The sequence below is a fragment of the Nothoprocta perdicaria genome, unplaced genomic scaffold, assembly GCF_003342845.1.
Source record: "Nothoprocta perdicaria isolate Ctin4 unplaced genomic scaffold, notPer1 scaffold_244, whole genome shotgun sequence".
Taxonomy (NCBI): Eukaryota; Metazoa; Chordata; class Aves; order Tinamiformes; family Tinamidae; genus Nothoprocta; species Nothoprocta perdicaria.
Window position 1 is genome coordinate 23,144 of NW_020455471.1, and position 26,365 is coordinate 49,508.

General features: G+C 51.4%; 2 protein-coding genes across 3 annotated transcripts in view; both read right to left on the minus strand.

Annotated features, from left to right (window-relative positions):
- Window positions 1-4,233, minus strand: part of TAB1 (TGF-beta activated kinase 1 (MAP3K7) binding protein 1) — a 13,217-nt gene extending 8,984 nt beyond the window's left edge. The window contains exon 1 of the mRNA XM_026039852.1: window positions 4,228-4,233. Coding sequence (XP_025895637.1) covers window positions 4,228-4,233 — 6 coding nt within the window. The remainder of the gene's footprint in view (window positions 1-4,227) is intronic.
- A 3,832-nt stretch (window positions 4,234-8,065) lies between these two features.
- SYNGR1 (synaptogyrin 1) lies at window positions 8,066-26,340 on the minus strand. 2 transcript variants are annotated; one of them, XM_026039901.1, is made up of 4 exons: window positions 26,234-26,340; window positions 13,580-13,817; window positions 11,575-11,720; window positions 8,066-9,312 (listed from the first exon to the last, which is right to left on the minus strand). In XM_026039901.1, exons 1-4 carry the CDS (start codon window positions 26,330-26,332, stop codon window positions 9,094-9,096), a joined length of 702 nt encoding a protein of 233 aa, XP_025895686.1. In that variant the 5' UTR covers window positions 26,333-26,340; the 3' UTR covers window positions 8,066-9,093. The 2 variants fall into 2 exon arrangements, with proteins under 2 accessions (XP_025895686.1, XP_025895687.1); XM_026039902.1 differs by lacking the exon at window positions 8,066-9,312 and adding an exon at window positions 9,382-10,512.
- Between the last annotated feature and the right edge of the window lie 25 nt (window positions 26,341-26,365).

Consider the following 26,365-nt stretch of genomic DNA (forward strand, 5'->3'; position numbering starts at 1 on the left):
CGCGGCGGCTCCGCGCATGCGCGTTACGCCAGCCCCCTGCGGCGGCCGTTGGGGCCGTGAGGGGGGCTTTGCGTTCGATATATAGCGATAGAATACGTAGTTATCGCTGTGGTGTAAATTAATAATACGCATTATGAATTCATAGTGCACATTGTAAATTAATAATGCACATCATAAATTAATATATATTTCCTGTGATTGCCTTTTCTTTTTTCCCAATCAAACTGAGACATCTCTTGAGCCTCACCTGGAGGCCACCAGCGCAGAAAGAAGGAAGCGCCTTTGTCCCGTCCCTGCTGCCATGTGCAGAGGTGGGAGGAGAGGTGGCCCCTTTGGGAACCCTATGGTCCTGTGGGGTTCTCTTGGGTGCCCAGGAGCTCCAAGCAGGCCTGGCAGCCTGTTGCCACCWTGGTTCTCTGTGTGCTTCTCAAGGAAGAGGCTGAGCATGGTTAAACCAAGATGCCAGCCGGTGGCAGTGCCCTTGCCCTATAGGTACCCTCGGGAGGCCTCCACTGCCCTTGCTTGGGCTGCCTGCGCTGCCAGGGTGGTTGAGGCCCTTTCCCTCCCTCCCATGGAGCCACAACAAGGACTTGGTGGGACCGTGTCCTCAGCAGCTCACAGGCGTCACCTTGATTGATTCTCCACTGTCCTGACTGAAACCTCCCTGCAAAACGCAGTGCAAGTGCAAAGTAGAACCAGCACTGAGATGAGCTGCCTGCTGAACTAGTTCAGGCTGGAGCGTATCTTCATGGGTGCCATAAATCCACCTGTTACACCTCTCTGCCCCTCACTTGGGATGTAGAGGATCTTGGGTGCCAATACTTGGCATCTGTATATGTAAAATTGCTCACTRACAGTTATTGAGCTCCTCAGCTAGACTACAATCAGCTCCACCTCCTGCCAGTAGATTCCCCTAGGTGAATTTAGGCCAACACATCCACTTGCAGTTTCTACCTGAGCAACAGATAAACAGAGCTGGTTGTGCTCTTCTTTTAAGAACCAGCCTTTGCCTTTCTAGGCTGAGGTAGACAGTTCCAGAAAAGAGTTTCTACTTAGTCAGCCCAGCTAATGCAAGAGGGAAGATGCAGGCATCATTCCCACCACCTCCCTCCACCTCCAGCTGGAGAGCCCTCCAGGTGCATAACTGGTGTCGAAGGCAGGAAGACTGGTCACAGCGCCAGGGGGGTCCAGGAAAAGCACATTTTTTCCATGGGAATCAGAGCTGGAGGGTCTTCAACATGCCCTGTTGTGCAGTTTTAGCCCTGTGCAGCAGTGCAGTTGTGCTGAGGGTGAGAGTGCTGAGCAGTCCTGGCTTCCAGCAGCCACCTGATACTCCTTTTATGGCATCTTTGTGGCAAATAGATTCAGATGCGCTTCAGAAATAATTGCCAGTTAATTAGCCTCATGCTATAGAACGATGGCTTTCGCTTTGGGGACCCCTGCCAGAGGATTCCAGCTCTCTTCCTGTAAATCCTTTGTCTGTTTAATTGTATCTCTTTTCTTCCAAATATACAAGGAGTTCATATCATTTCCCATTGTGCAAGACTCCTAAATTATCAGCCATTCAAGCTGACTTGGAGATGCAGGCAGGAATACATTTTTAAAGATTATATATGGTCCAAAGATGGAAGGAAATGCTAAATCTAAAACCTCAGTCTACAAACAAGTTTCCACATGTTTAGCTTTATGTATCTGTTTGGTGGTACTGATGTCATTTGGACTATTCTTGGTTGTGAAGCTGTGAGCGGGTACAAGTAATTATAGGAATGGGGCTTCAGTCTGCTTTAAAATTAAAATCAGGAATAACAGATTTAGGACTAATAAGGATTTGTTTTCTTACCCGAATTAAAAATTCGTGGTGCTGCAGAAACCCGTGCAGAACAGCACTGTCCTTGTAATTAAAAAAGCATCAGACGAGCTATTGCTTTAAAACACAATGTCACCTTTTCCAGCACTGCAGCAAAGGTTTGCGCTTATTTAATGACATTCAGAGCTGCAGTCGTGCACCTTGGTAGGCACGGGCAGAGCCTGTCCTTGCACAGAAGGCTTTGCATGGGCTCGCAGTGTGTTGCACCGCAGGACTGGGAATTTAAGAGACATTTCTGACTTCTTATATCTGTATATGACTCCCCATGAGCCTAAAAAGAGTAGGGTCTGTAGGGGTGTGTGTGGGTGCAGAATTTGATCTCATAGTCCCAGAGTGAGGAAAACAACTTTTTTTTTTTTTTTTGAAGATAGAGAAGCTGCCATTTTTTCTTGTTTGTATAATGATTAGTCATCTCATGCATTTGAAAGTGTTCCCTGTTCCTAATTCGAATGTGTCCAGCTTCAGTTCTTATGGATTATTGCCATTCTGTGTTACCCTTTTCCTTCCCCTTTGGGCTGGACTGCAGCCTTTCTAGCATAAAACATTTTCACATGGTGAAAATACTCGTGCCGGATTCTACCTGGMTATTCCTGTAGCTCTGCCACCCAGCCTCCAGTTTAACCTTCAGCAAGGCACTTTACTTGCTCTGCAAACAGGGCATGGTAAGACTTACCAAGCAGGGCTGCCTGCAGTGCTAAATGGATCCTTGCCCGGCATTTTGCAGCCTTCCAAAGGAGAGCGCTGCTGCTGCGGCTGCCTGTGTGCTGCCTCGTGAATAACTCTTCACAGAGACCTTTATGCAGCACTTGCAAAATGAAATACAGCACCAACAGGGTTTTTGCTGGTTGTACTGATCCAGCTCACTTTTCCCTTTGTTTTATCTATGCTTCTTGCATTTAGGAAATCTTCTCCAAAAAATTACCATGCTGTACGAGACAGCCAAAATCTCCCCAAGAATACAGGATATTGGCCATTGAACCTCATCCATACACAAATAAATTCATCTTAAAATGCAGCTCCCTCTCTCGTGTCAGTTTAAAATTCCCATTTTTCTCATTCCTCTCTCTTCCCCCCGCCTCTCTCTCTCCTTTTGTATTTATTGTTTCTCATTGCCTCTCTATTCCCAGTGCTAGGTATTATATACACAGCATTTCTGGTGCCAAGCTGTACAACTATCTTGCTGTTTTTACAAACGATTTCTCTGTGGAAAACGGAAACATGATCGTTCTGCTGGGCCGATGGATGAAAGATGTTGCCTGTTAAACCCCGTGCCCTGGGGCAGCACCGTGTCGGTAGGACAGGCTCTGCAAGGTGCTGCTGTAGGCGCTCACAAACTTTACCCAGGAGAAGCAATTACAGGCTCTCCAGCAAAAGCCATCACATCATTCTGTTTCTCTCTACTGGTCACAAGTGGGATTGGTTTAGGGAATTCTTTTTCTGGCCARTTTTGGTGATGATGGAGGCTGGGGCTGTGGGGAAGGTCATGGTTTTTGATGAGGCTTGATGAGGAAAAGGGCTACTCAGGTAGRCCCTGAACAGAGGAGGTGGAGGAGACTGCAGCGTCCTTCCTCCAGCACCTTCCAGGCAGACAGAGGGCCAAAGTGGGACAGCTACAGCAAGGAGAAGGGGAATGGTGAGGGAGGGCTCATGCCCAAGGATGAGAGAGCAAACCAAGATTCACAGAACTGATTTAGTAAAGCGCTGTGAGCCGGCTCCATTTTGCAAAGGAAGGAAGAGGAGCTGTACTGAAACATAGGAATTCATTGAGGTCCACAGTGGACTAAAGAAAGCCCCAGCTCCTAGAGCCCTGGGACTACGTACAGATTTCTTCTTTTTTAACTTTATAGCAGAATTATGTGTCTAGATTTCATGGCTGCAGGGAAGGGCTTCAAAGTACGACTCGTAAGAGCTTGAAATACAAGAAAGCAAATAAAGGGATTTCCAATAATTAGAAKAGACAAACTCATCATTTTGGAGCCCTATTCATCTTAAATGCTTGTTTTTTGGGTAACATTTTGCCTCATGAGTTTTAATGCTTACATTTGTCAACACAGTTTTCTTTTGGTGGGTAGGATATTTCCTCCACGCTGCCATGGATTCTATGGATTCCATGGATTCATGTGCTCAGAACACACAAGCACAAGCAAATCTTTGCTTTCCCCAAGCAAAGACTGATCAAGGGACAAGTTAAGTATTTATCAGCTTACACCACATGTGTGGGTGAACATTTCATTTACGTGAAAAGAAGCCAGGCAACTCGGAGGAAAGCAGAGTGTGTGTGTGTGTGTGTGTGTGTGTGTGTGTGTGCACATGGAGGGAGGCAGTCTGGGGCACCAGGGACCAACTGTTCACCATCTCACCATCATGTACCCGTGCTTATTGTCCCCAGGCTGCACAAGGGTGGGCACACACGATGCTCAGGTACTTGGGCRATGGGTGTATTAGAAGGGGATGAGAGGAAAGCTTTACCCGAGTACGGGAAGGGATGGCATTTTGAATTTTATTGCACGTTTAAGTGACATTTCCATTTTAATGTCACTCTCTGTAGTGGTATCTGTCACTCTCTGTAGTGTCTTGAGAGCTCTGATTTCTCGGTATTTTGTTATGTTTTGAAAATGTATACTCTGCTAGACATGACAGCAAAAGTCACACATAGGTGAATACAGGCAGATGCATCGAAGTAATAAACTCATCTTCTTTCCCTAGATGTGAAGCCACTGATGTTTACATTCATATTGGTCTGTATCTTATATTCCTGTATATTCCCCATCCATATCTCCTACCTCCCTTTGACAACCTGCTTCCCTCCCCAGCCCCTCACTTCCCATGTGGTACTTCCAGCTCCTTCCCATGGTCTCCTGCTGGTTACACAGAGATGCTCAACAGCGTGGAGGTTTGAAAGACAAGAGGAGACAAACGAGGWACTGTTAGCTCCATTTGAAACGTCCCTCTCACTAATGGCCCCTATTTAGGTCTCTCCCCTCCATTCAGTCACAGAGAAACCAGCAGGCCAGCCAGGTTCGAACCCAGGAGCCTGGACAGGCCAAGCGGCCTGGAAAAGCCACCCTTTCACACAGAAGAAAATCAGCCTTTTTTGGGTTTTTTTTTTTTGGATACAGTTTGGTTATTTTGAATGTCATAACTTTATTGAGACACCAGTAGTTACCACCTTCACTTTGTTAACCACAAATATATAGGACATTGTAAACACAGGTGCCGCGGTGGTGGGGTTCGCTGCAGCTGGGGTTGGGAATGGACAGGGCCAGGGTTGGAGGGTGAAGGGGACACTCGGGCCGAGACAAGTCCACTCTGGGGGTCCTGTATGCAGCAGGCCATCTGTGAGTCATCATATATACGTATATATGTATAGCTCTATATTATACATCTTTTTTAAATATATATATATAATATATATACTATACACAGGCAGGGGGAGGGGCAGGGCAGCCCGGATGGTGTTAGAGATGCCACCAAAGCAGCTGAGATGTCTGGATGGGTGCTCTGGACTTGCTGCGTGAGGTGCTCTCCGGGCTCCTCGCCTGCGTGCAAGCTCTTGAGACCAGATCGGAGCCTCCTGTGGGAACCATCACTGCTTTCCCAGGTCCTCACAAGCGCTTATATTGGTGGAAGATGTGGGGCTAAAGATGCACTCCTCCCCTGAGGGAACTGGCGGGAATAATGCAGAGGGGAAGGGTGTTCGATGAGGTGACAGCATGGTGGGGACGTGTGTGAGCTGGGGATGGGGGAACCTTGCTCCTCAATACCCACCAAGAGGCTGGAGTGTTACACAGAAGCTACACAGAAGGGGGGCAAAGTTTCATCACCTCTTTGCCCTTCACAGCCCCTGCTTCTCTAACAGTCCTTTACTTGGGGGTTTTACAAGACAGGAGGACCTGTGCTCACGTTTGACTCAGCAACAACATCCTCTGTAATCCAGACAAATGGCAGAACGGGCAGAAAGCCTCTGTATCAGTTGGTTTATATGGCCTTCCCTCTTGTTTCCTAATGCCTACAGTGGGACTGATCTCACCCATGTCTAGGGTCTAAAAGGGCCGTGTCCTAGGCAGCTGCCCAGGCTGTGCCTGTGGCCATCAGAAATAGGCAGCCCCCCAACAGARGAGCCTCAGGCAGCCCTTGGCTGCAGAGGTGGCCCATGTTGTGGGAAACTTCATTGTAAGGAGCTACCTGCAAAGAAGATGAATCCTACCCCTGTTGTSACCAGGCCTGTAGGGCAAGGGCTGAAAGGAAGTTAACCCCAGGAGAGTAAAGCTTCTCCTGTGAGCAAAAGTGAAAAGCTGCTCAGGTTTGTACTTCATGAAGCACCCCCTGCCACGGCAGTCCCCGTCTTGCAACTTGTGACAAGGAGGAAAGGGGCAAAGCAGCACCCGTGTTGCTTCCATGGGAGAAGGGACAGGTCCCAAGGTGTATGCCAAAGCAGACCCTTAGATGACACCCCTGCCAGTCTGGCAGCCCACACCTCCTTCTCCTAGGCCCAGGCCTTCACTCTCCTCATGAGCAGGAACAAATGATGGGCAGTTCCTCCTGGAAAGCATGCTGCATTTTTGTGCTGAGGGCTGCTTATTTGTAGCTTCCCCCTCTTCTTGGTTCCTCCCTTCCCAGCTCACCCAAAATGAAGGCATGAAGGATGATACAGATGAGTCTGAGTATACTGGTTTTTCTYCTCCTCCACCTTGTCCTCCTTTCTTTGCCCTCCCCTGGGCAAGAAGAGATAGACTGGAGGGAGCTCCCCCCACAGCCACAGTCATAACAAACCTCTCTCAATAAAGTAACCCCCTCCCAAACCTAAATATTAGGTCGGTCCCACACAAAAAGAAGCCTGAGGGGCYTCCTTCTGTAAAATACCCTTCCTATTTACAGTACTGTTTTCAGAGTCACACAGCAAGGGATGTGCCAACTTCCTCCTYCTGTTTCAACCAGGTCTGCTGGTCCCGCTCTCCTCCTTCACTAGCGGTTAACCACAGCATGGGATAGCAAACCATAGGGAGGGCTATCCACAACACAAGCCTGCAGGAAATGTCCCGGCCTTTGCCATGTCTCTTTCTCTGCCCTACAGGCAGGTTGAGCAGCCCTTGAAAGCTTGAGACAAGTAGAAATTGTGTCCAAGTATGGTGGAGAAATGTGGAAATATGGTCTGCAAATCTAGGCTTTCTATCCCTTCCCTGTCCCAATGGGAAAGCTGGAGAGAACTAACACTAGAAGAAGGGGGAGGACTGGTAACCTARATGGTTTATGCTGTCCTAATGACAATCCTAATGAATCAGGATTCGGTGTCCTCCAGACAAGATGTTCACRCAACCTCAAGCTAGAGCTGTGTCCTCTCCTCCTGACTCCTGGAAGTGCTACAGGGAATGGGTTGAACACACAAGGGAAGCACCTATGGGCTCGGGGTCTGCTCCTGATCTCTGCCACTCAGGCCAGTGTCACGTGGACCAGGCCRGCAGCCCAGGGAAAGGAGCTCCTCACTGCTCCAAGACCTTGTGTTTCAGACGCTTGTGCTCTGAGAGGTGTCTGTGCTGGGGAAAACTGTCCAGGCGGCTATTKCTGAATTACTTCCTTTTAGGGACACTTTTCTGGAATAAACGTTCCTTCTAATCTGGAATAGTGTGGTTGCAAAGCAGCATCTCTCCTCCAAACAACATCACCATGTATGTGGAAAAGCAGCCACACAGGCTCTGTCTGGCAGTCACTACTGCCACCTAGGTGAGGCTTTAAAGACAGCCAGGATTCCAGATGCTGCRGAAGGAGCGCTGGCTAAGGAATAGYCATGCCAGTTTTCAAGCCTGGCTGCAATAGTTTTGCAAGGACAGAGCAAATTCTTCCATTTCAGCCTGCTTTGCTGAACTGAATGCTGTACACTCCCCATCTGAGTGGGAAGCAAAGCACAGAGCTCAGCTGGGAAGGCACGGCACCTTTTCCTACTTGGTAACAGCCAGACACAGGCTGGCCATCATAGCAGCAGTATTTCTTGCTGGGGGAGGCCTGCTGCATTCCTACACGCTGCACTACAGAGATGGGGTCAGTGAGAGGCTTTGCAGTCTGGTAGCCGAGAAAAGGAGGAGGATTCAGCAGGACATGAGGGAAAGCTGCTTTTTCTCCTCCTCCTCTCCTCCTGACCAAGAAGAAATGGCAAAACTCTCCTCTCCCTCTGAGCGGACTCTCTCAAACAGCCCAGCTGGGGCCAAGGACTTCCTAGGCACACACACCTCCTCCGTCCCTCCTGTGGTGCCAGGGAYGCAGCCTCCCTGTCCTGCCTCACCCTGCTACGCTGCCAAGAGCTGCAACTAGGACAGACAGACGACAGGGAAAAAAACACAACCGGCTCAATCCAAAACTCAGTCCAAAAAGGAGCTGAGGACACGGTGACCCTCGTGGTACTGTGCCTCTACTCTGCCGAGTCTCTTCTGTTTAAATCTACAGATGTGTCTCTGGTTTTGACTGTACCTGCAAATCCTCCTCCTTCCCCTTCCACTTTCTCTCTCTGTGCTCCCTCCCCCTTTCCCTCCCACCCTGTTTGATACCATTCCTCCCCATATCCTCTAAAAATAAAGCATCCCTCCCTCACCAGYGCGGGAGAGAAAAGCACCTTTGTCTCTGCGCGCCCGCGTGGGGACCCTTTCCCACCCGCCCCGTGCATGCCTGCATGCTCCTTGTCACCCCTGCCCCCCTATTGCCACCTCATGTCCTCCCCCATCCCTGGGCAACCAGCCCTTGGGGCCACTCTGGATGCTCCCACATCTGCTCCAGCCTTTAACAGCACTAGCTCGCCCAGGAACCTCTTGGTTCCTGTTTCCTCTCACGCCTTCCTTTCCTACCCTAGCACCTTTTTCCTCGGTTCTGCTGGTGCCAAAACCCCAAATCTCTCCTGTCCACCAAGGGAATGAACCGCATCCTTCSTCCCTGCGGAGGGGGAGGAGGGGGAGAAGGGAAAGGGGGACCCTTCTTGCTGCAACACAGGGACACATTTGGAACAACTTGGTTCTGGTGGATAACTCTGAGGGCAGGAGAAGGAAGAAATAATGGGGCGCTTTGTTTTTTTTTTTTCTTTTTTAAAAACAATAAATAAAAACAGATGACTCAGAAGGCTGGAGCATAGCTGAGAGCCACCTCTTGTGCCACTACGCACGTGTCTGTTTTGTGCCTTGGCTTTCTGCCGGCAGTGGGACAGGGGCAGAAGGGAAAGGGGCAGGGGCAGGGGCATCGGTGGCTCAGTAGTTCTGCGTTTGGTACCCTTGTGTCTCCGTGTCAAAAGCGTCTGCCGGAGGGGGCTGCTGGTACGTCCCCACCGTGTCCGTGGCATCCTCCTCATTCGTGTAGGGAGCATAAGGCATGCCGGAGTCCTGGCTCGGGTCCATGTAGTCCTGGGAGAAGAGGGCCGAATCGGCACCCAGGCGGAAACGCTGATACGCCAGGAACGCCTGGCCCACCTTTGGGGGAGCGGATACAGGAAAGAGAYGGGAGACAGAGAGGGGACGGGAGAAAGAGAGGGAGAACACATCGAGAAAGAGAAACAAACAACAGGGGCGTTAGTAGCGGTTACGGATTAGTGCGCRAAGCCCATCGGGAAGATCAGCAGCAAAACACCCCCGAGGACAAGGAGACTTAGGCTGCCCTGAGAAAGCGCGAGCCCGCTGGGAGGGAGGCGGCAGTGACCCGGGACAACTGGGAGCCCAGCGGCCCCGGGAGCCGGCCGGGGCTCACAGCAGGCTCCAAGGTGTGCGGGGCATCTCCAGAGCACCAGCGGGGTTTCACTGACGTGGCACAGATTGCAGAGGCTCAGACAGCCCGTGGATATCCAATTAAGCGTCTCCTTCCCCCGGGGAGGCAACCTGCCCCAGCTCCACCTCAGGAAGCTCATTTCTGGGCTGGAAATACAAGCTGGTCCACCTGGAGCCCCCAGAGGCCCGGAGGAAGAGGCTCTGACCCATAGTAGTGAGGTAGTGGTGAGCCCCAATAACCCTTTCCCTGCCATTAAGCAGCCAGTAGGTGCACAGGCCGTGAGAGGAAGGGTAGGGAGGCAAAGCGGCCGCTCCCCAGGCCGGGGTGGCTGGCAAGAAGGCTCGGGCACTGGGGCGGGTTGCGGGTGCCTCGGCACAGGGCGCAGCAGCGCGCACCCCGGCATGCGCGGCTCCCCGGCACAGAGCAGCCCTGACAGAAGCGAGGTCAGGGGCCGCCCTGGGTGCACGGAAATGGGAAAGATGTGTCGGCGGGAGCAGATGGCRTCTCCTGGCTGGAATATTAGCTGTGATCAGTCACTGAGAGAAAGGCACAACGGTGTTACTCAGGATTAGTTAGGGCACAGGGGTGGGAGAGAAGGGGGCAGAAGAAGGGCAGAAGTTGCCAGTTCCAACTCCCCATGGGAAACTAGGCATTCAGTGGATGGCTGGACCCATTCCTGTTCAAAGGCCATCTCAGGCTGCAAYGATGCCACACTGAAACCCATGCTGAGGGAGTTGGAAGTGTCTGTGCTCAGCGGCCTCCTCCATCTGCAACCCCTTCCCCTAAGCTCCCCTCGTGAGTGYGGGTAATTAAGGCAGCAAGGATGGGGAGTTAGGGAAAAGCGTGTTGTATTCCTCCTGAAAAGTAATGTCTCTGAGCCTCCGGAACGCCAGAAACGTGAGGGCGCCCTGTGGGGAGACAGAGAGGGCATGGGGAGGAGAATCAGCATGTAAGAGCAAACCAGAGCACTCAACTGAAATCAAATAAATAGATAAATACATAAAGATGAAGGAGCTGGAGGAAAGGCTGTCTATGCAGCCACCTGCAGCCCATGCACAGGAGAGGACCATGATAGGTGCTGGCATCTGTTGAGCATCTTCCTCTTAGAAAGACTCTGGGGGAGCCCTTGCAGCCCCCCTCCCTCTCTAAGAGCCTTGGGTGAGAGCACCCTTCCTATCTGGGCATAATAATCTCAAAAAACACCTGAAGGGAGAAGATAAAGCCATAGGAAATTACACGATGAGCACACGTTAGCTCTCACATACAGGCTCTTTGGCAGGAGCCTATATGTAGAAGGTCGATAAAATATCTCCTTGAACAGATGCACCCAAGGCACCCACAGGGAGACTGGCCTAAAATGCTGTCCTGTTTGGCTCTCATCACTACAGACAAAAATCACTCCGAAATAGGGCTTTGGAGGCAGGGATGAAATTGTGGGTAACAATTATATTGGACATCACAGCCTTCCCAGGTAAGGAATTGCTGAGGAAAGGGAAGTCTGAAGAGGCTCTACTGTCATTTTTCTAAGTGATTCAGTGACACAGAGCTGCCTGCCATCACAGGTGCAGACTGCACGGTGAGAGCTCTGAGGGACACCCTCTGCAGCCTCTTGTGGCCACCGGTGACATTTCACAGAACAAAACAGGCAGAGTGCAGCCCCAGGCCTGGAGAGCCCTTCTGTCTTCAGTGTCTGAGGGTGCTAGTGCTTCTCTGACGCATGGGGAAATGTGCTGGGGGAAGCTGGCTTGTCCAAGGTTATATTAGAGGTATGTCAAGGCCACCCCTGGATGGGTTATGGGACTCTCATTTCTGCCATATTTAATGCTCCAGCATCTTGTGCCCAACTTAGCCTCAGAAGCCATGTGAACTGGGATTTCAAMGGGAATCAGTCTCAGGCAGGCACCTTCTACCCTCCCAAGCTAATACGCTGCAGAGGACACTTGATCCAGTGACACTGCTGTTTTACTCACCCAGGTGAAGATGGAGAAGAACGAGAAYGTGATGGCCGCTCGGGCTGCATCGCCTCCCTCATTCATTGGGTTGTCCTCCTCTTTTGAAACTTGCCACTGGTTGGTCAGAAAGCAGAAGCCAACAAACCACAGGAATGCCCAAAAGGCTGGGGTGGACCACCACCATCATGCCAAACGGAAAGAGGAAAGAGATCAAGAAGGTCAGTGTCAACAGATCACATAGGCATTGTATTTCTCTTGAGCCTTCAACCCYGTGAGATCCTCTGCTGTGTTACAGACCGGGGCAAACTCTGTGCAGCCTGTCTGAACTCGGGTGGTGTCCAAATTGTCAAGGTGACAACAGGTGTCTGCAGAAAGGACATCAGGAGTGTTAGTGTCAGGAGTTCTCGTTTGTTTGTCTTTGGGTTGGTCACAGGACTTGCATTTGGCATTGGGAGAGAGTCTGAAGGGCTTCCAGGACAGGAGAGAGCATTTGGGCTCTCTCAAACAGCCACTGCCTCGCAACTCTGTCCTCCAAGGACAAGCAGAGAGCAATTTCTTCCAAAGGCACCACAGAAGGGTGGGAAGCAGCCAGACTGCAATTGCCCAGTGACCAGTTTTTCCTCAGGTTAGCAGAGTTAAGGCCCATACACTAAAGAGAGGTGTTGAGAGAACATTAACACTCTGCACCATTTACTAATAGCATCTCAGTTTTGCACCTTTTCCCAAAGGTGGGTAACACTCTATAATAGAAAACAAGGTAGGAAAGWAAGCACTGGAAAACAGACAGAAAAGCAACATAGGGCACCACAGCGTTTCCCTGCAGGCTCCGCATCCCAGCACCCTGGGCAARGGGCCAGGATGGGTAGATTTGGAGGCTGGAATCAGATTGTCATCTGGTGGGGAGGACTGAGACTCACTATCTCCCCCATGTGTAACCACATGCCTGGAGGGTAGGGAAACAGACATCTCTAAGTGGAATGAAACTAAATACTGGAGTCTTTGGAGCATGTTCCTATTCCTGCCCCTCTCTGTATCCCATCACACAGGACTGCCAGACAGAGCTCAAATGTGCTAAACATGAACAAACTTCCAAGCCACAAGTCCTAAACAGGTTCAGATGCTGGAACCACTCCTGTTCTCACTCCATTTGTGGTTCTTTGGATGATTTGGGGGGAGGGAGGGGGTGTTTAATTGAGCAGCTTCACTGTATTGATGTAAAAAAGAAAAAACAAAAGGGCAGTGACTCAGGATCGCAGCATGATCATGATGCTGTCACCTTGCCTTACACATGCACACACACACATGCTCTGTCTGCCATTTCTACACACTAGTCGGGGTGGAGAGGATCTGGCAGTAAATCAGAAGAGGACTCAGCTGCCAGCACAGGTGGCTAAGGAGGAATGATGTAGTCTGCCTGCATGAAATCCTCATCATTTGTTTAATGTTGAAATAGATGTGGCTCAAGCACTTGTGCTGAAGCTGGAGAAGAGGAAAATGCCACCTCCAGACATCTACACTCAGCCTCRGCAAGCACAAGCATGCAGGAAGAAAAAACATGCTGATCCAAAAGGATTTCCTCTAAGCTGTGTCTACAGAGAACAGCAGAGAGACATCAGCCAGATGCTTCTTTTTCCTGCAGGTCATGTGTGTGGTTGTCTGTCATTAACAGGGGGACATCAGTGCGTGTAGACACTTGAGGCCACCACACTGAGCTGCCTTTGCTCTCCTTAACCTGCTACTGGGCAATAGAGAAGGTTCCTGCAGAGCTGCCACAGGAAGGAGGTCATTCAGAGAAAGCGTGCAAGAGAGAAGTGGTGAAGAAGGAGAGAAAAGGAATGACATTGTAAAAGAAAAAGGACAAAAGAAGAGTTTGGTTGAGGAAAAGGAGAAAGGGAAGGCCTGCGAGTGTCAGCAGCCCAAAGAGCTCTCTCCCAGCAGAGAGCCTCCTGTCTGAGGTGCTAAGAGACCCTTCCCTCTCCCTAGCCCGTGGTAGAGAGGGCTGCACCAGCCCCAAGGAGCTTACCAGAGACTCCAATGTCCGAGAGAACCGCCTTCTTGCGGTCCTTGACGCTGCTGATCTGGGGGAAGTAGGCATCCAGAGCCAGGTAAAGAAGGCAGCTGAGGAAGGCGAGGACCCCCACCGTAATGCCATAGTTGCAAGCGTTGCGATTGCGGTTGAAAATGCAGTGCTCTTGTGTCTCGTCCAGGCGGTTCACGTACCCTTCGTTGACGATGGAGCCGAACACCACGATGGAGAACAGCTGGTGGGGAGGGAGGCGGGAGACACGTGAGGCCAAGCCTGGACTCTGCAGGAGCAGAGCTGCCCTTCACGGGCACCTCTCTGCTGCGCGCGGCTCCTGTCCCACCGCCGCGGCTGGACTGCAGCCACGGGGAATTTACTGGGGAGACGGGTTTATTTTATTGCTGAGGATTAACTTAAAATAGGACACATGTAAACTGATTTTTTTCTGTCCATCTGATCTAAAGCAAAACCAGTCTCAGTGTGAAGTAAGGGTGGCTCCCTGCAGACACGCAGCGAGTCAACGCAGTGTAAATTAGGATGCAGTTTTAGTAGAGGTGTCTGTAGAACAGGGCTCCAAGTAACAGAAATCCTCTTAGTCTGCATTTATTCTTCCACCCACTCTTTTTCCTTCTAGGAATACACTGTTCCTACCACGCATTTTTTTCACTAATTTTATCTATCCGGCTACTATTCTATTACTATTCTATTTTCCCTATTCACCCTCCCACAATCCACAACTCCGCTTGCTCCGCAAGGCTCCCTCTCTCCCCATCTCCCTGCGCTCCACACATCTGCTCTCCGCCCTGGTTTTGCATCAGCAGAGCACATACCACCATCCATCCTTCAACCCGCGTGCATACTCTGCCCACTCATCCATATGCTGGCAGCCTTCCCCATGGATTTCACAGGCCCAACACCACCCCTGCAGCTCCAGGCAGAGCGGATATACAGCGTCCATCACTTTGGGCTGCCTCAGATGGTAGCACAGGCAGTTCTGCACGGCCTCCTCTCCCAGCCCAGTGCCACTGTCCAGCCACGCTGGGCCGTTTTTCAGTATTTTATCACTTCTTCCAGCCATTCAGGAAATCTAGGTGAGTAAAGTGCATCTATTCTGAAAGCACAAGGGGCAGATAGATTCTCTCCTCTCTCTTCTCATCCACTCGCACTGCGGCCGGTTGCTGTCCCACGCAACGGGTAACTGAGACCATTCACTTCTGCTTGCTGTCTCAAGATGTTTAGTCACCTCTCTGCTCACTGAGTCCTCCCTTCCCTGCCCGTTCACTGGCATGATCCAGTTTTGCTGTTCTTCTGATTCTTGCGCTTACTGCCTTCACAGGCCATGCCAAAAGCTGATCAAAACTGCAGAAGAAGAGTGCCCATGATTCTCCCAACCTGCCACTGCCACTACAGCTGCATGTTCTTTTAAATCRGGTAGAATTAAGGGTAAGTCCAGGTAGAAAGCCATAATCCGCAGTTACCAGTTTAATCTTCATGCACCGACTTAGCCTTTGTCTCCTGCTACAGGGCCTTCTGTCTTTGACACAGCAGGTTCCCCAAAGCACAGTGACATTTACAGCAGCCCCTTCCCTCAACCCAAATAAACCTCATATCCCAAGCACAGCTTCCATGGGAGAGGGAGAGGAGGATTACAGTGGCATGTGCAGATTTTTCTTCACAGGGMTATCTTAGACCCCAGAGGCCCAGCGTGTGTCAGATCCAGCCCTCSCAACTCCACAACCGTGGTGCCAGACAGTTGCCCTTCACAGTCATCTTTTGCTTGGCAGTTTTGGATGGTGACGTCTGTAAATGTGCAAACAGGGTTATGGAATGTCACCATGAGTCACCTAGCTCACGCACTGAATCCCTCCTGAGTGTGTGCAGCAGTTCTCCTGGCTGCCTGCAAGGGCCCCAGCTGTTGGGCAGTGGGATCTCAAGAGCAGAGCACGGGCACTCGTGATGAGCATGCGGGTTTCACCCTGCCGCTCCGCTAGCATGGGAGTYATCCCCGCAACGGGAGCCTGGCAGGCTGTGCAGCAGGCGGGGCAGTAACCACTTCCCAATCGCCCAAATGAAGCAGCAAACAAAACGAAGGGATGGCCAACTCTCCTACAGGGAGTGCAGGTAGTCCTAAGGATCTGCTCTGTCATTAGGACTCCAGGGCTGCCCAACTTGTCTGTGGTGTCCTGACTTGGTCCTTGCATAACTTTGCAAACACAGGGATAAATAACTGGTTAGTAAGTGCCAATCTGATACATAATCTGTTATCAGTGGGATTGGAGGCTYCAGATCCACAGTGCAGACCTCTGCCTCAGTCTTTTTCCCCTCACTAGTCTCCACTCACTGGCCTTCATTTTCTCATTCAGCTCTCTGGGCTATTTTTCTTGCCCATCCAGACTCCATCTTTATCCTCATCCCAATGTCCTCCTTCCACATCGTCGTCCCTCCTTGCCTTGCTCAGACTTTTGTCCCCTCTACTTTCCATTCAGGACATGCCCTTCTCCTTGCTGACTACGTGCTATAGGCAAAGGCAGCAAGGGCACACAGGATCAATAGTTTTCCTGCTCTCAATATTTGTGCCACAAAGAGCCGTGGCATCAAGAACCAGAGGAAAAAGCCAGCACACAGTCCCTTGCAATCAGAGAGAGATGCTCTGGCTGCCAAACACTAACAAGTTATCGATTGAAACTCATATTATTTTTTCACCCCAAGGCTCACAATTTGGTCACACTGGGGTTGCTGACATTGGACATATTTTTGACACGCTAGAGCAAACTAGCAAAGCTGGCAGCCCATGCCCCTAAGCACGGGGACTGCACAGGTTCTCAGAAAGTTTACCAGAATCTTTTCAGCATGGAAGTAAAACAACTTATTTTTCCTCCTTCTTGTTCTTGAAAATTGGAGCAAGACTTTAATATATTTATTTACTGAAATTGTGAAAAAGAAGAGCAAATTAAAAACCTTTCTCCTTGAAGCAAAGATCTAGACTTCAAAATTTCAGTCTGAATGGTTCAGAAGGTCAGGAAAACCCCACAATTAAATACAGGATCTTTTAATGAGAAGTCTTGCAGGCCTTAGCTAGAGACTGTTGACAGCTGTGTCATGGATAATTTGCAGTAAGCTTTGTATTCCTCTCACCTGAGGAAGAGCCGACAAACTCCTTGAAGTGAAGTCTGACTGTGAGGCTATTACCAAAGCTGGCACCGTCACCTGAAATACCAATCCCCTTATATTGGGATTACAGAGTAGGTGCCTGTTTTTCCATAGCACTAGACAAAAAAATATATTTCTCTTTGAAAGATGAGAAAAAAAGGCATAACCCAAGATTCATTTTTGCTTCACGGATCAAAAATGATATAATGTTGATTGCCTGACTTGGGTCAACCCTTCCAACAAGCTGTATGGTGAATCTCTGCCTACTCATTATGGGATGAACGAACTTCTCTAATGCTCTCTCTGCAGAGACCCCTCTGTTTTCTCTGCTCACATCCTGAGATACATCGTCACTCTGCTTGGGTTTATTGCTGGTCTGGAACAGCCTTCACCGGGGAGTGACAGAAGTAGAGTAACTGCTTTTTTGCATTTGTTCTTTTATCCTTACCTATGTAGGCACTTCATTAAGAACATATTCAGAGTAAAAGGACCAGAGGAACCATCACCCTCCCTAAATTTTCAAGCAGAGGTAGCAAGTCTCACTTCCTTTCTCCATCTCTTGTCAGGCAAGATGCTACAACTTCCTTGCTATGAAGAGTGACACARTAGAAGTTGTTTCTCAGCCTGAAGGTACCCAAGATATGATTTAACGCCTGTCATCTACATCCTAAAATAGCCCCCCACAAAGTACCTTCTGGCATTAGTAGAGTCCACAGCACAGCAGTATAAGGGACGTCTCTTTCTCCCTGTGTTTCTCTCCCTATGGATATCTGCTCTGGTATTCATAATCCATACTCCATTCCCTGGTGCTCCAGAGAGGGAAAGGTTAGTGGTAGGAAGAAGGTTTGCTCCCTGTGTCAGCCTGTCACTGCCTTCACAAGGCAGCCCCTCACAGCAGGATGCCACGAGGACCATCAGAGCACYGAAGCRTTCAGCTGCACTGGATAAAACAGARCGGGCAAGAATTGGTAGGCAAAAAAAACCACCCAAAAACACAAGTTTCAAAGCAACAGCCAGAGTTGGACAGCAGGAGAATAGGCAATCACTGCTGCAACTTGTTTATCTCAGTGATATCAGTATACCCAAAAGCTATTGCAAAAGCACAGCAAAACAATTTTCTAGAAAAATGGTAATTATGTAAGTCCAGATCTTGCAGCCCTCAGAAAAAAATACATACACATACACACATATATATATGTTGCACACCTGATCCACAGCAATTATTCCTTGTCAGTAAGGGTGTGGGTGGAAGATCACTAACTTAGCAAGTCACCGTGGAAGATTACTAACTTAGTAAGTAATAGTGGAAGATGGAGCATTTTGCATTTCCTTGATTTTGCAATCCATGTGTGGGCAAGGCATCAGGGACAGTATGAATGTCTGTGGGCATTATAAACAAAACTCCACAAAAAATCTGTCAGGATGAGGCATTTATGCTTCAGTTATCCTACCYGCATCACTCACAAAGACCCACTGACCGTCAGCAGCACTGATACAACCCTATCTGCCCTGTGCCTGACTGCTGCATGGTGACTGTATCACAGAAATGCCCCCATTTTGTACAGCAAATCCCCGTTTCGCAAGGCCTCGTGCACAGCAACTAGGTAAATGGAGCAAAATGCACGTACAGCTTCAAAGTCAAGAYGAGGTAGGAGGGGAAGACGGCAATATTCTGAGATGTACAAAACACACTGAGATGCATAAAAGTTAAGTGGTTTGTCAAAAGACTTACAGGAAGCGAGCACAAAGCACTGAATCCTCATATTCCCCAGTGCAGTACGGGGCTTTCATTGCAAGCCAGTCTCCCGTTCTGTAGGAGGAGGTAATTAGCTGCTTTCTCATGCTCAATCAGGAAAAACAGACAGTCATTCATAGCTGCGTGCACCTCAGYGGCCTCATTTCTTCAGGCAGTCTGTTTAAGCAAGTAAACAGGATTTAAAGTAGCTGGAATTTCAGCTTGACAGGGTTTCCTTAAGCCTGCAAGAGCAACGTTAATTGGCCAGGTGCGCAATCTGTTTGAAGGTGCACATTTGTGGCATACATTGTAGTATTTTCTAGAGAAGATCCGGCTGAGTCAGCAGAGACACTGCTTTTCTTGACTTCACTGCTCCTTAAACATTACAGCAAYGCAAGCCTTTGCAATTATCTTTCTAGGCTTTTGTTTTTGCTGGAGATCTCCAAGACCCGACAGCGAGGCACTCGGCACAGCAGGTTTCACCAGACGCGCCTGTGAGTGCTTTGAGCTCGGCTTTGAGCTCGCCTGTACCCTCCCCAGGCCAGGGCTGGCCTCTGTTCCAGCCCAGCACTGATGCCGTTTAATCTTTGAGAGCTTCCTAGAGATCCCTGGTGCGAGGGGGCACGGCTCAAACTGCTCCAGACGCTGCACGGTGCCACTGTAGGGCTGGCAGGCTCTGTAAGTCCTTGCTCTGCACATTCTCCTCTTATTTCTTCCCCCACTCTCCGTGCACCTGACTACAGACCACGAAAATTAGGTGTTTGTTTGGTACCCTGCCAATTAAACCAGGGGAGCCGACGTCTCTCCTGCTGTYAGCTTTTGTGGCTGCCAGAGCTCTGTTTCTCTTGCTTTGGGTTCACATCAGCATTTATTTCACCTATTAGAGGGCAAAACAAACAAGAATAAACAGAATAAACAAAAAGGCTGCAACCTGCCRTAAATCCCCTTGCTTTCCCTCGCTGAGCTGCGGGATCCGATTGCGGCCAAGGCAAGAGGTGCCCGTTGGCTCCCTGCCCGCCACAGSCCCTGCCCCTGCACCCGCTCCTGAGCATCATGTGAGGTTCTCCACCACGCTGCCCCTTTCCAGCCGYGCATTAGGCGCTCCGGAGCGTCATGTGATGGACCCACAGCAGGGCGATGCCTTAGGATTTTCCTGCGTCTCATCCGAGGAATTCGTCACGCTGCCTCCTGACTCCGTTCCCGAGGTCTCCCAGGGGGCTGTAGCAGGGATGCGGCTGAAACGGGTTTCTGGCAAGCTGGTTTGCCTTGCTGAGATGCCCTCCGGTCGCAGGCTCTGTCGCGCTGCATGTTTCCTCTCCCTCTCCTAAACCCCTGCTTTATTGTATTATAAAGAGGAAATCATTTGGTGACATAGTATTTCTCATGGGACTTAAAATCAAATCCACCTCAGAGAGAATGAAGCAACAACCTCTTCTGTGCCTGATCAGGTAATGGCCAGGCATAAATCTATTTTAACAGAGAGCAMGAACAGGGGAGGGTGCAAATGAGAGACTAATCAGGGATGATCTAGTTTTCATCTTCATTCAGCCACTCACAGAGTTTGYGGAAAGCTTTGGAGAGCCTTGGGCAGGCGCGTATTATTATTACTATTATTATTCTTTTTTTTTTTTTTTGTCATCAAATCTACCCATATTTAATTCATTTTGAAGCAAACATATGCAGCCTTTGATAAGCGCGGCGCTGGCAGCTTGGAAACAGAAGGCCTCTGTTTATTCGCTCCAGCCGGCGTCACGCGGGGAGCAAACGGCTCCTGCCCACGGCCTCGATGGCCGGACCAGCCCTGGCTGGGCAGAGCCACCCCAGGGTTGCTGGTGGAAGATCCCAGGCTTCTGGTGCACAGTTGTCCTCGCTTCCTTGGAGAATCCAATGGGAAAGGCAAGGGTTCGGTGCCCTCCTCCCATTAGGCTCATCTCCCTGGYCGGCAGCCGCGCGGCACCAGCCTTCCAGCCGCGGCTGAGCCGGAGCAGGTGATGCCGGGGGAAAGGCTCCGCGTCCCTAATTCCTGCCATGGGATCCGGAGCGGGCTTACTTGCCAGCCGGCGTTTTCACACACGGCTTGGCAGCCCTTAACCCTTCCGCCTCCCACCAGAGCCCTGCTCCCGAGGGCTCCGTAAAAGCGGCGATCCCTCCCCAGAAGCCCGACCCTGGAGCGATACAGCTGCCCTCCGAGCCAGCCATAAAAGCCTCAGGAAGACCCCAGCTCTGCAGGAGAACCCCCCATCAGGCCATTTCCTACAAGCATTTCCAGGCTCATCTCAACTTCAAGAACCTCAGTCCAGTCCCATGGGCCTCAGTCTTCCTGACTTGCAGGTGAAACAGCATCTTTTGTCCCATTGCTCTTACTGACAAATCCCCTGGGCCGTACCCTCCCTTTTCCATGTTGGTGTCCAGGTCCTTCTGTGCTTTCCACAGTCACCATGCCACCAAATCACCATCCAGGGAAGTAACTGGCTGAAAAACACAGCTTTTCTGTTTGTTTGTTTTTCCCATAAAGATGAGTTCMGTCTTCTTTCCAGCAACACACCTCTCTCTCCCTGGTTTGGCTGTGCCAAATTAGGTTGAGGACCACTATCTGGTGCTGCCTCTGCCTATTAGGGTTACACGAGACCTCTCTGGTGTCCTGTCTTGCTGCAGATGTTTGTCTTAGCCACCTCTTATCGTCATGCAGTTTCTTTGTTTCTCATCTGTGCCTATCACGATTTGGAATAGAAGATTGCAAGGGARTATCTCAGTTGTTGCTCATATTCTGAATGGCCTCTGTGCTATTTCTCAGATTTTAGTGGTATCTGCAAATACCATTAACAAGAGACCTGCTCTAAGATCTTTCCTGGAAGTGCTGTTTTGGAAACTGCATAACCCGCTATATCCAATCCCTAATAACGCCCAGCTGAGCACTTCCATTATTCTTCTTTTACCAAGGCTTCCCACCCTATTCCAGGGCCAGTGATGCCTCCCAAAACCCTCTGGAAGCCAGCGCAGGACAGAGGACGTCACCAAGAGCTGAACGCAGGGCTTGCCTCGAAGTCACATGCTTTGTAGTGCCGCCTTTCTCTTCATCGGGTGCCAACACGTCACGAGCGCGCCGGCAGCAGGCAGGGCGCCTGGGGCAAAAACCACACGAACAAGCCGGGGCAGCGAGTGTTAGCCGGGGTCTGCATGGGAACCCCCGGAGCGAGGAAGAGCAGGCACAACGGAGATCCCTGCGGGCGGAAGGGACGGGGCAGAGCTCACCCGGCCTCCTTTCCCTTGCCTTCGTTTGCAGCCGTTGCTTGGGCTGCATTCCCATGTCATGCGTGGGAGTCACAGTCACGYGACTGCGCAGCTGGCCCCGTGCCTCAAGTCACGGAGAAGACTCCGTGCTCAGCTCCATGGRGTCATGGAGAGAAGTACACCATGCACGAGGGCCAGGCCTGAACCTTGTTCTCACCAATGAGGTAGGCAAAAGCCCGCTTCCCAACAAGGAGAACCTCAGATACGGGGGTAAAACATCACTGGGAACATCTAAGCTGAATTTAACAGTGATGGGAAAACAAACAAACGGTGGCGGTTGCAGCTGGTTTCACACTGACAAGCCCCTCGGGCACTAAGCCGTGCCACCTGCAATAAGCTAAGGGTCACTGCAAGTCCACACCAAAGGCTGTCCTTTCTGTCCAGGCATGGGAAGAAGAGGCACGAGGTGTCAGCGTGCGCAAGGGGCAGCGAGGCCAGCAGGGAGCCAAGGCAAAGGCACAGCAAGGGGCTCTCTGGCGTGCCACAGCTGGCCCTCCTCTCCCAGCCAGGTCACCAACCTGCTTGGACGTTAGTCAAGCACTGCCAGCAGGCAGGGCTGTACATGACACACGGAACGATCTGTCCTTCCATCTCCTCTCCGGAGCATGCAGGACCCGGGAAGAGCTGGCAAAGATGCTCCTCATTTGTAGCACACTAGAAACTGATGCAACCCTCAATCCCCAAACAAACAGCATTCAACCTCCGTACRACTAACGTCAGGCTACAGCTCAGAATTTCGATTACAGCTGGCCTTGGCCTGAGCAAACAGCAGATCCTGCTRTGGTGAGGCCTGCAGACAGCAGCTCCTGTCCTTCCCCTGGCTTCTCTGTTCAGACTGAGCTGTCTCGAACATGAAATGCCTGCAGAGATGAAGGATAGAGCTCTGATCTCAGCTTGAAACATCTACACAAGCCACAGGATGCAGCGGCGAGAGCAGCATGTGATGGAGGAGGAGGGGGAGGGCAGGCAGCTCCTTTCGTCACCAAACCTCCAAGGGGGACGTTGCCCCTTGGTGCTGGAAGGAGACTCGGCACCTCTGTCCACACAGCAAGTTTGAAGGGGCTGTTTTGCCCCCTGAGCTGCTGCAGTTTGAAACAGGTTAACTCCAGCCACCCAGCTGGGCCAGTTTCCGAAAAACAAGCTCCTTTTGCTTGTGTGGCTTTTAAGATGGAAGAGCGCTCGCTTTCTGCAGCAAGCAGGTTTCCAAGCAATCAGGAGCTCCCGAAACGACCTGTTTCAATTAACATTTTACTTATTTATGGAGCCCGCACGAAGTTCAAAGGCTGCAGGTCACATCCCTCCTCGGAGCTTCCCAGCCCCAAACAGCTGCTATGGAGCCGGGGGCAGCAAGGCAGAAGGGCTTCGTGTCTGAAAGGAAGCTGGACGGCTCCACGCAAACAGGAAGGGTCTAGAGGAACCTTTCATCTCCCCAGCGCCRGCTGCAGGACCAGGTGTGACAGGATCACAGTGCCCACACCAGTCTGTTTTACTTCCAAGAAGATCCTGGAGCTGCACATTGGAGCATGGCCCCTGTATTACACAGCCGGGGTGTCACCTAAGGGTGCTGAAAGCCCCACCATAAGGCGGGGTGGTAAAAAAACCACCTCATGCACCCATGTCTTGTCTACTGTAGGGCAGCAGTTGTGTGACRGAGCTCAGGCCAGGGCAGGTCTCTCCATCTCCAGCAGTAAAAGCTGGGGGTTGTGTCTCTGTTGGGGACACATCACCTTCCACCTTCACGTTGGTTTTGTTGGCGAGTCTCACTCCAGCTGCACGAGGCAGGTCCGCTCCCTGCAAGACCCCTATTCCACCATGGATCCCCTTGGAAGTGTTCTCATCAGAGATGCTCAGGAGAGACYGTTCTCTAGGATCCTCCTTCCAGTGCTCCCAGGAAACCTGAGCGTCCTCACAACAGCAAGTGCTTCATCCATCCTCCTCTGCAAACTCACCCATCTCCTGYGGGCAACGAGCAGCATACACCATCTTATAGCACCTCATCTGCTCCAGATCCTACAGCTCTTAATGGGGAAYTGCTGCCGTCTAAATTGGCCTGCAAACCCCATGGGCAAGAGCCAGTTTTGCTGACTGTTGGTAAAATGCCATACGCACCTCTGTGTTATAATGAAGTCTAAGGCACAGCATGACCCGAGCACAAGGTCMTTCTCCAGGGAAGGGACAAGAACTTTTGCTTTTACTGAAGCTCATTGCACATGATGGGCCAAAGGGAGCTTCAAAATGGCCCTGGCGGGGGACACGACGGACTGACTATGAGCAGAAAGAAAAGCAAACGGTATCTTGGGAGATGGCCTTCAAAGTATTTCCAGTATACAAYAGAGCACATATGGAAGGGATCTTATAGAAACCATAGAAAGGGAGAGCCCATCATTGCTAGAAGAGTTTGGCTTGTAGAGCCCAGCAATATTAAGGCTGCAATCACAACCATACTTAGCCTATAAAGACACTCAGGGGAAAATACTAGGAAGGGAAAAGCATTATTTAAACTGAAGGGCACAAAAGCACAAAAATAAATGGATTAAAAGAAAAAAAAAAAAGATTTATGGATTTATGGTGGAAGGCGCTTGCCACCAGAGCAACTGAACTTTCCCCCAGCAGAGAGCAAAAAGGCCAAGAATACCAAGAATTTTGTTTTTCAAGTCAAGTTCAACCAATTTATGAAAGGTGCCATAACGGATTAGATGGTTACAATGAGAAGCCACCTTGGTTTCAAGTTAAAAAAGAAAAACAACAACAACAACAAAAAAAGGCAACTAAATACCTGAGGTGACCTTGTGGCTCCYTGGCTGCGCAGAGGGAGAGAAGCTAAGGCAAGAAAAGAAGAAGAGGCAAGAAAAAAACAAGCTGGGGAAGAACATGAGCAGGAACTTCTAGGCAGGGGGAGAAAAGCCACACGCAAAGCCTTGCACGGGGACAGCCGGGCCAGTTTTTCCTTGCCGGACTGGTGACCTGRAGCACCTCCAAGTCCTGCACAAGGATATTAATTTCTCCAGCCAAGAGCAGATCGGCCATACGCTGCCGGGGGCAAGTCCCGGTCTGTCCTCTGTCAAGGTCASGCAGCAAAACATGGGGTCCCAAGGAGACGCTGCTCCCTTTGCTGCTGGGGGACATCTCACAGAGCAGGTAGCCGAGCTCAGGGAGAGAGCCAACAGCACCGGGGTGCCACCAAAGCAGAGAAGGTGCCTAGAAAAAAAGACGTATTTGCCGTCCTCCCGCTCCCCCTCGCACCCTTGGGAAGCCAGATCCCTGCAGCGCTCGCATGAAGTCGTTTTGCAAAAAGAAAGGGAGAGAGGAAAAGGAAATTCTGCCCCAGAGATTAGGAGCGGGGCCGKGTTTTTAGGTCACACCGCGTTCCCGGCTCGCCGCGGTAGCCGCACCGTGCGCCGCGCGGTAAACAAGCCCGGGCGGCCGCATCCAGCGCTCCGCAGCCSCCTCCCGCAGGGAAGCTGCTCCCGTTCCCACGCACAGCAAGGGGACCTGTTCGCCGCCACAGGCCGGGCACCCCTCTCCCAGAGCCGCCACCTTCCCTTCTCCCCGCGTGGTGTATTTTTATTGCCATTATTTTTCGGAGCGAGGCCCCCATGCGCCTCGGCTCCGGGCCCGGCGCTCGCGCTCCCCCTTGGCACCGCCTGCCCCCTCCCCGTCCCCGCTCCCGGCTCCCATCTCCATCTGCCCTCAGCTCCGCGCTGCAGCTCGCGGCTCCCTTAATCCCAGTGACCTTCTTGCACATAYGCTCCGGCCCCGCCGCGGGATCAGTGTCACAGCAGGAGACCTTCCCCGGGGCCAGGCGGCAAAGCGGGGGGACCTGGTGGGACCCCCCTCGCCCTCCCCACGGCTCCTGCCAGGGCCCCCAGCCRCTCCTGGCCCCCGGCCCCTTTCTCCCTAGCACAGAAGGGAAACAAATTGCAGGAGTGGGTGGGAAGGAATTACAGGGAAAAGAGGTTGAAGGGGTGAGGGGGAGAGGACGAAATGCAGCAGGACTTCCAGCCCCCTACCTTCCCCCTAACAACCCAAGCAGKGCAGCACCCACCACGGGCGCCCCACGGCCCCTGCACGAAACCAGCCCGCTTGCAAGGGGGGAGAGGGAACACGCAATATCCCCTCCCCCCGATAATCCAGCAGGGAAAGCAGCCCCGCTCGCCCCTCACTTCCCCGTGAGCGAGACCCCAAGCCAGGCGGCCATAAGCGCGGCCACACACACAGCTGCACGCATATACATGGTGGGGGGTATACGKGCATATAGAGATACAGCCCCGGATTTATAACCACAGAGCCAACGCGGACGAACGTGTGCGGGCACAGGCGCACGCATGGAGAGGCACGCACACGCATGCATATACGGAACCCCCCATATATACGCCCGCGTGTGCACGCCCGCCGTGCACGGAGGTGCCGCCGGGCACACGTCGGTGCGTGGCACAGCGGTCCGYACGGCCCCGCGCGAGCCCGGCCGCCGGCCTTACCCAGGACAGCATCCGCAGCAGCGTGTGCGGCTGCCGCACGAAGGCGTGCGGGTCGAAGGCGCCGCCGGCCTTGCCCGCGCCGAACGCGCCGCCGTCCATGGCGCCGCTCGGAGGGGAAGGCGGGTGAGGGGC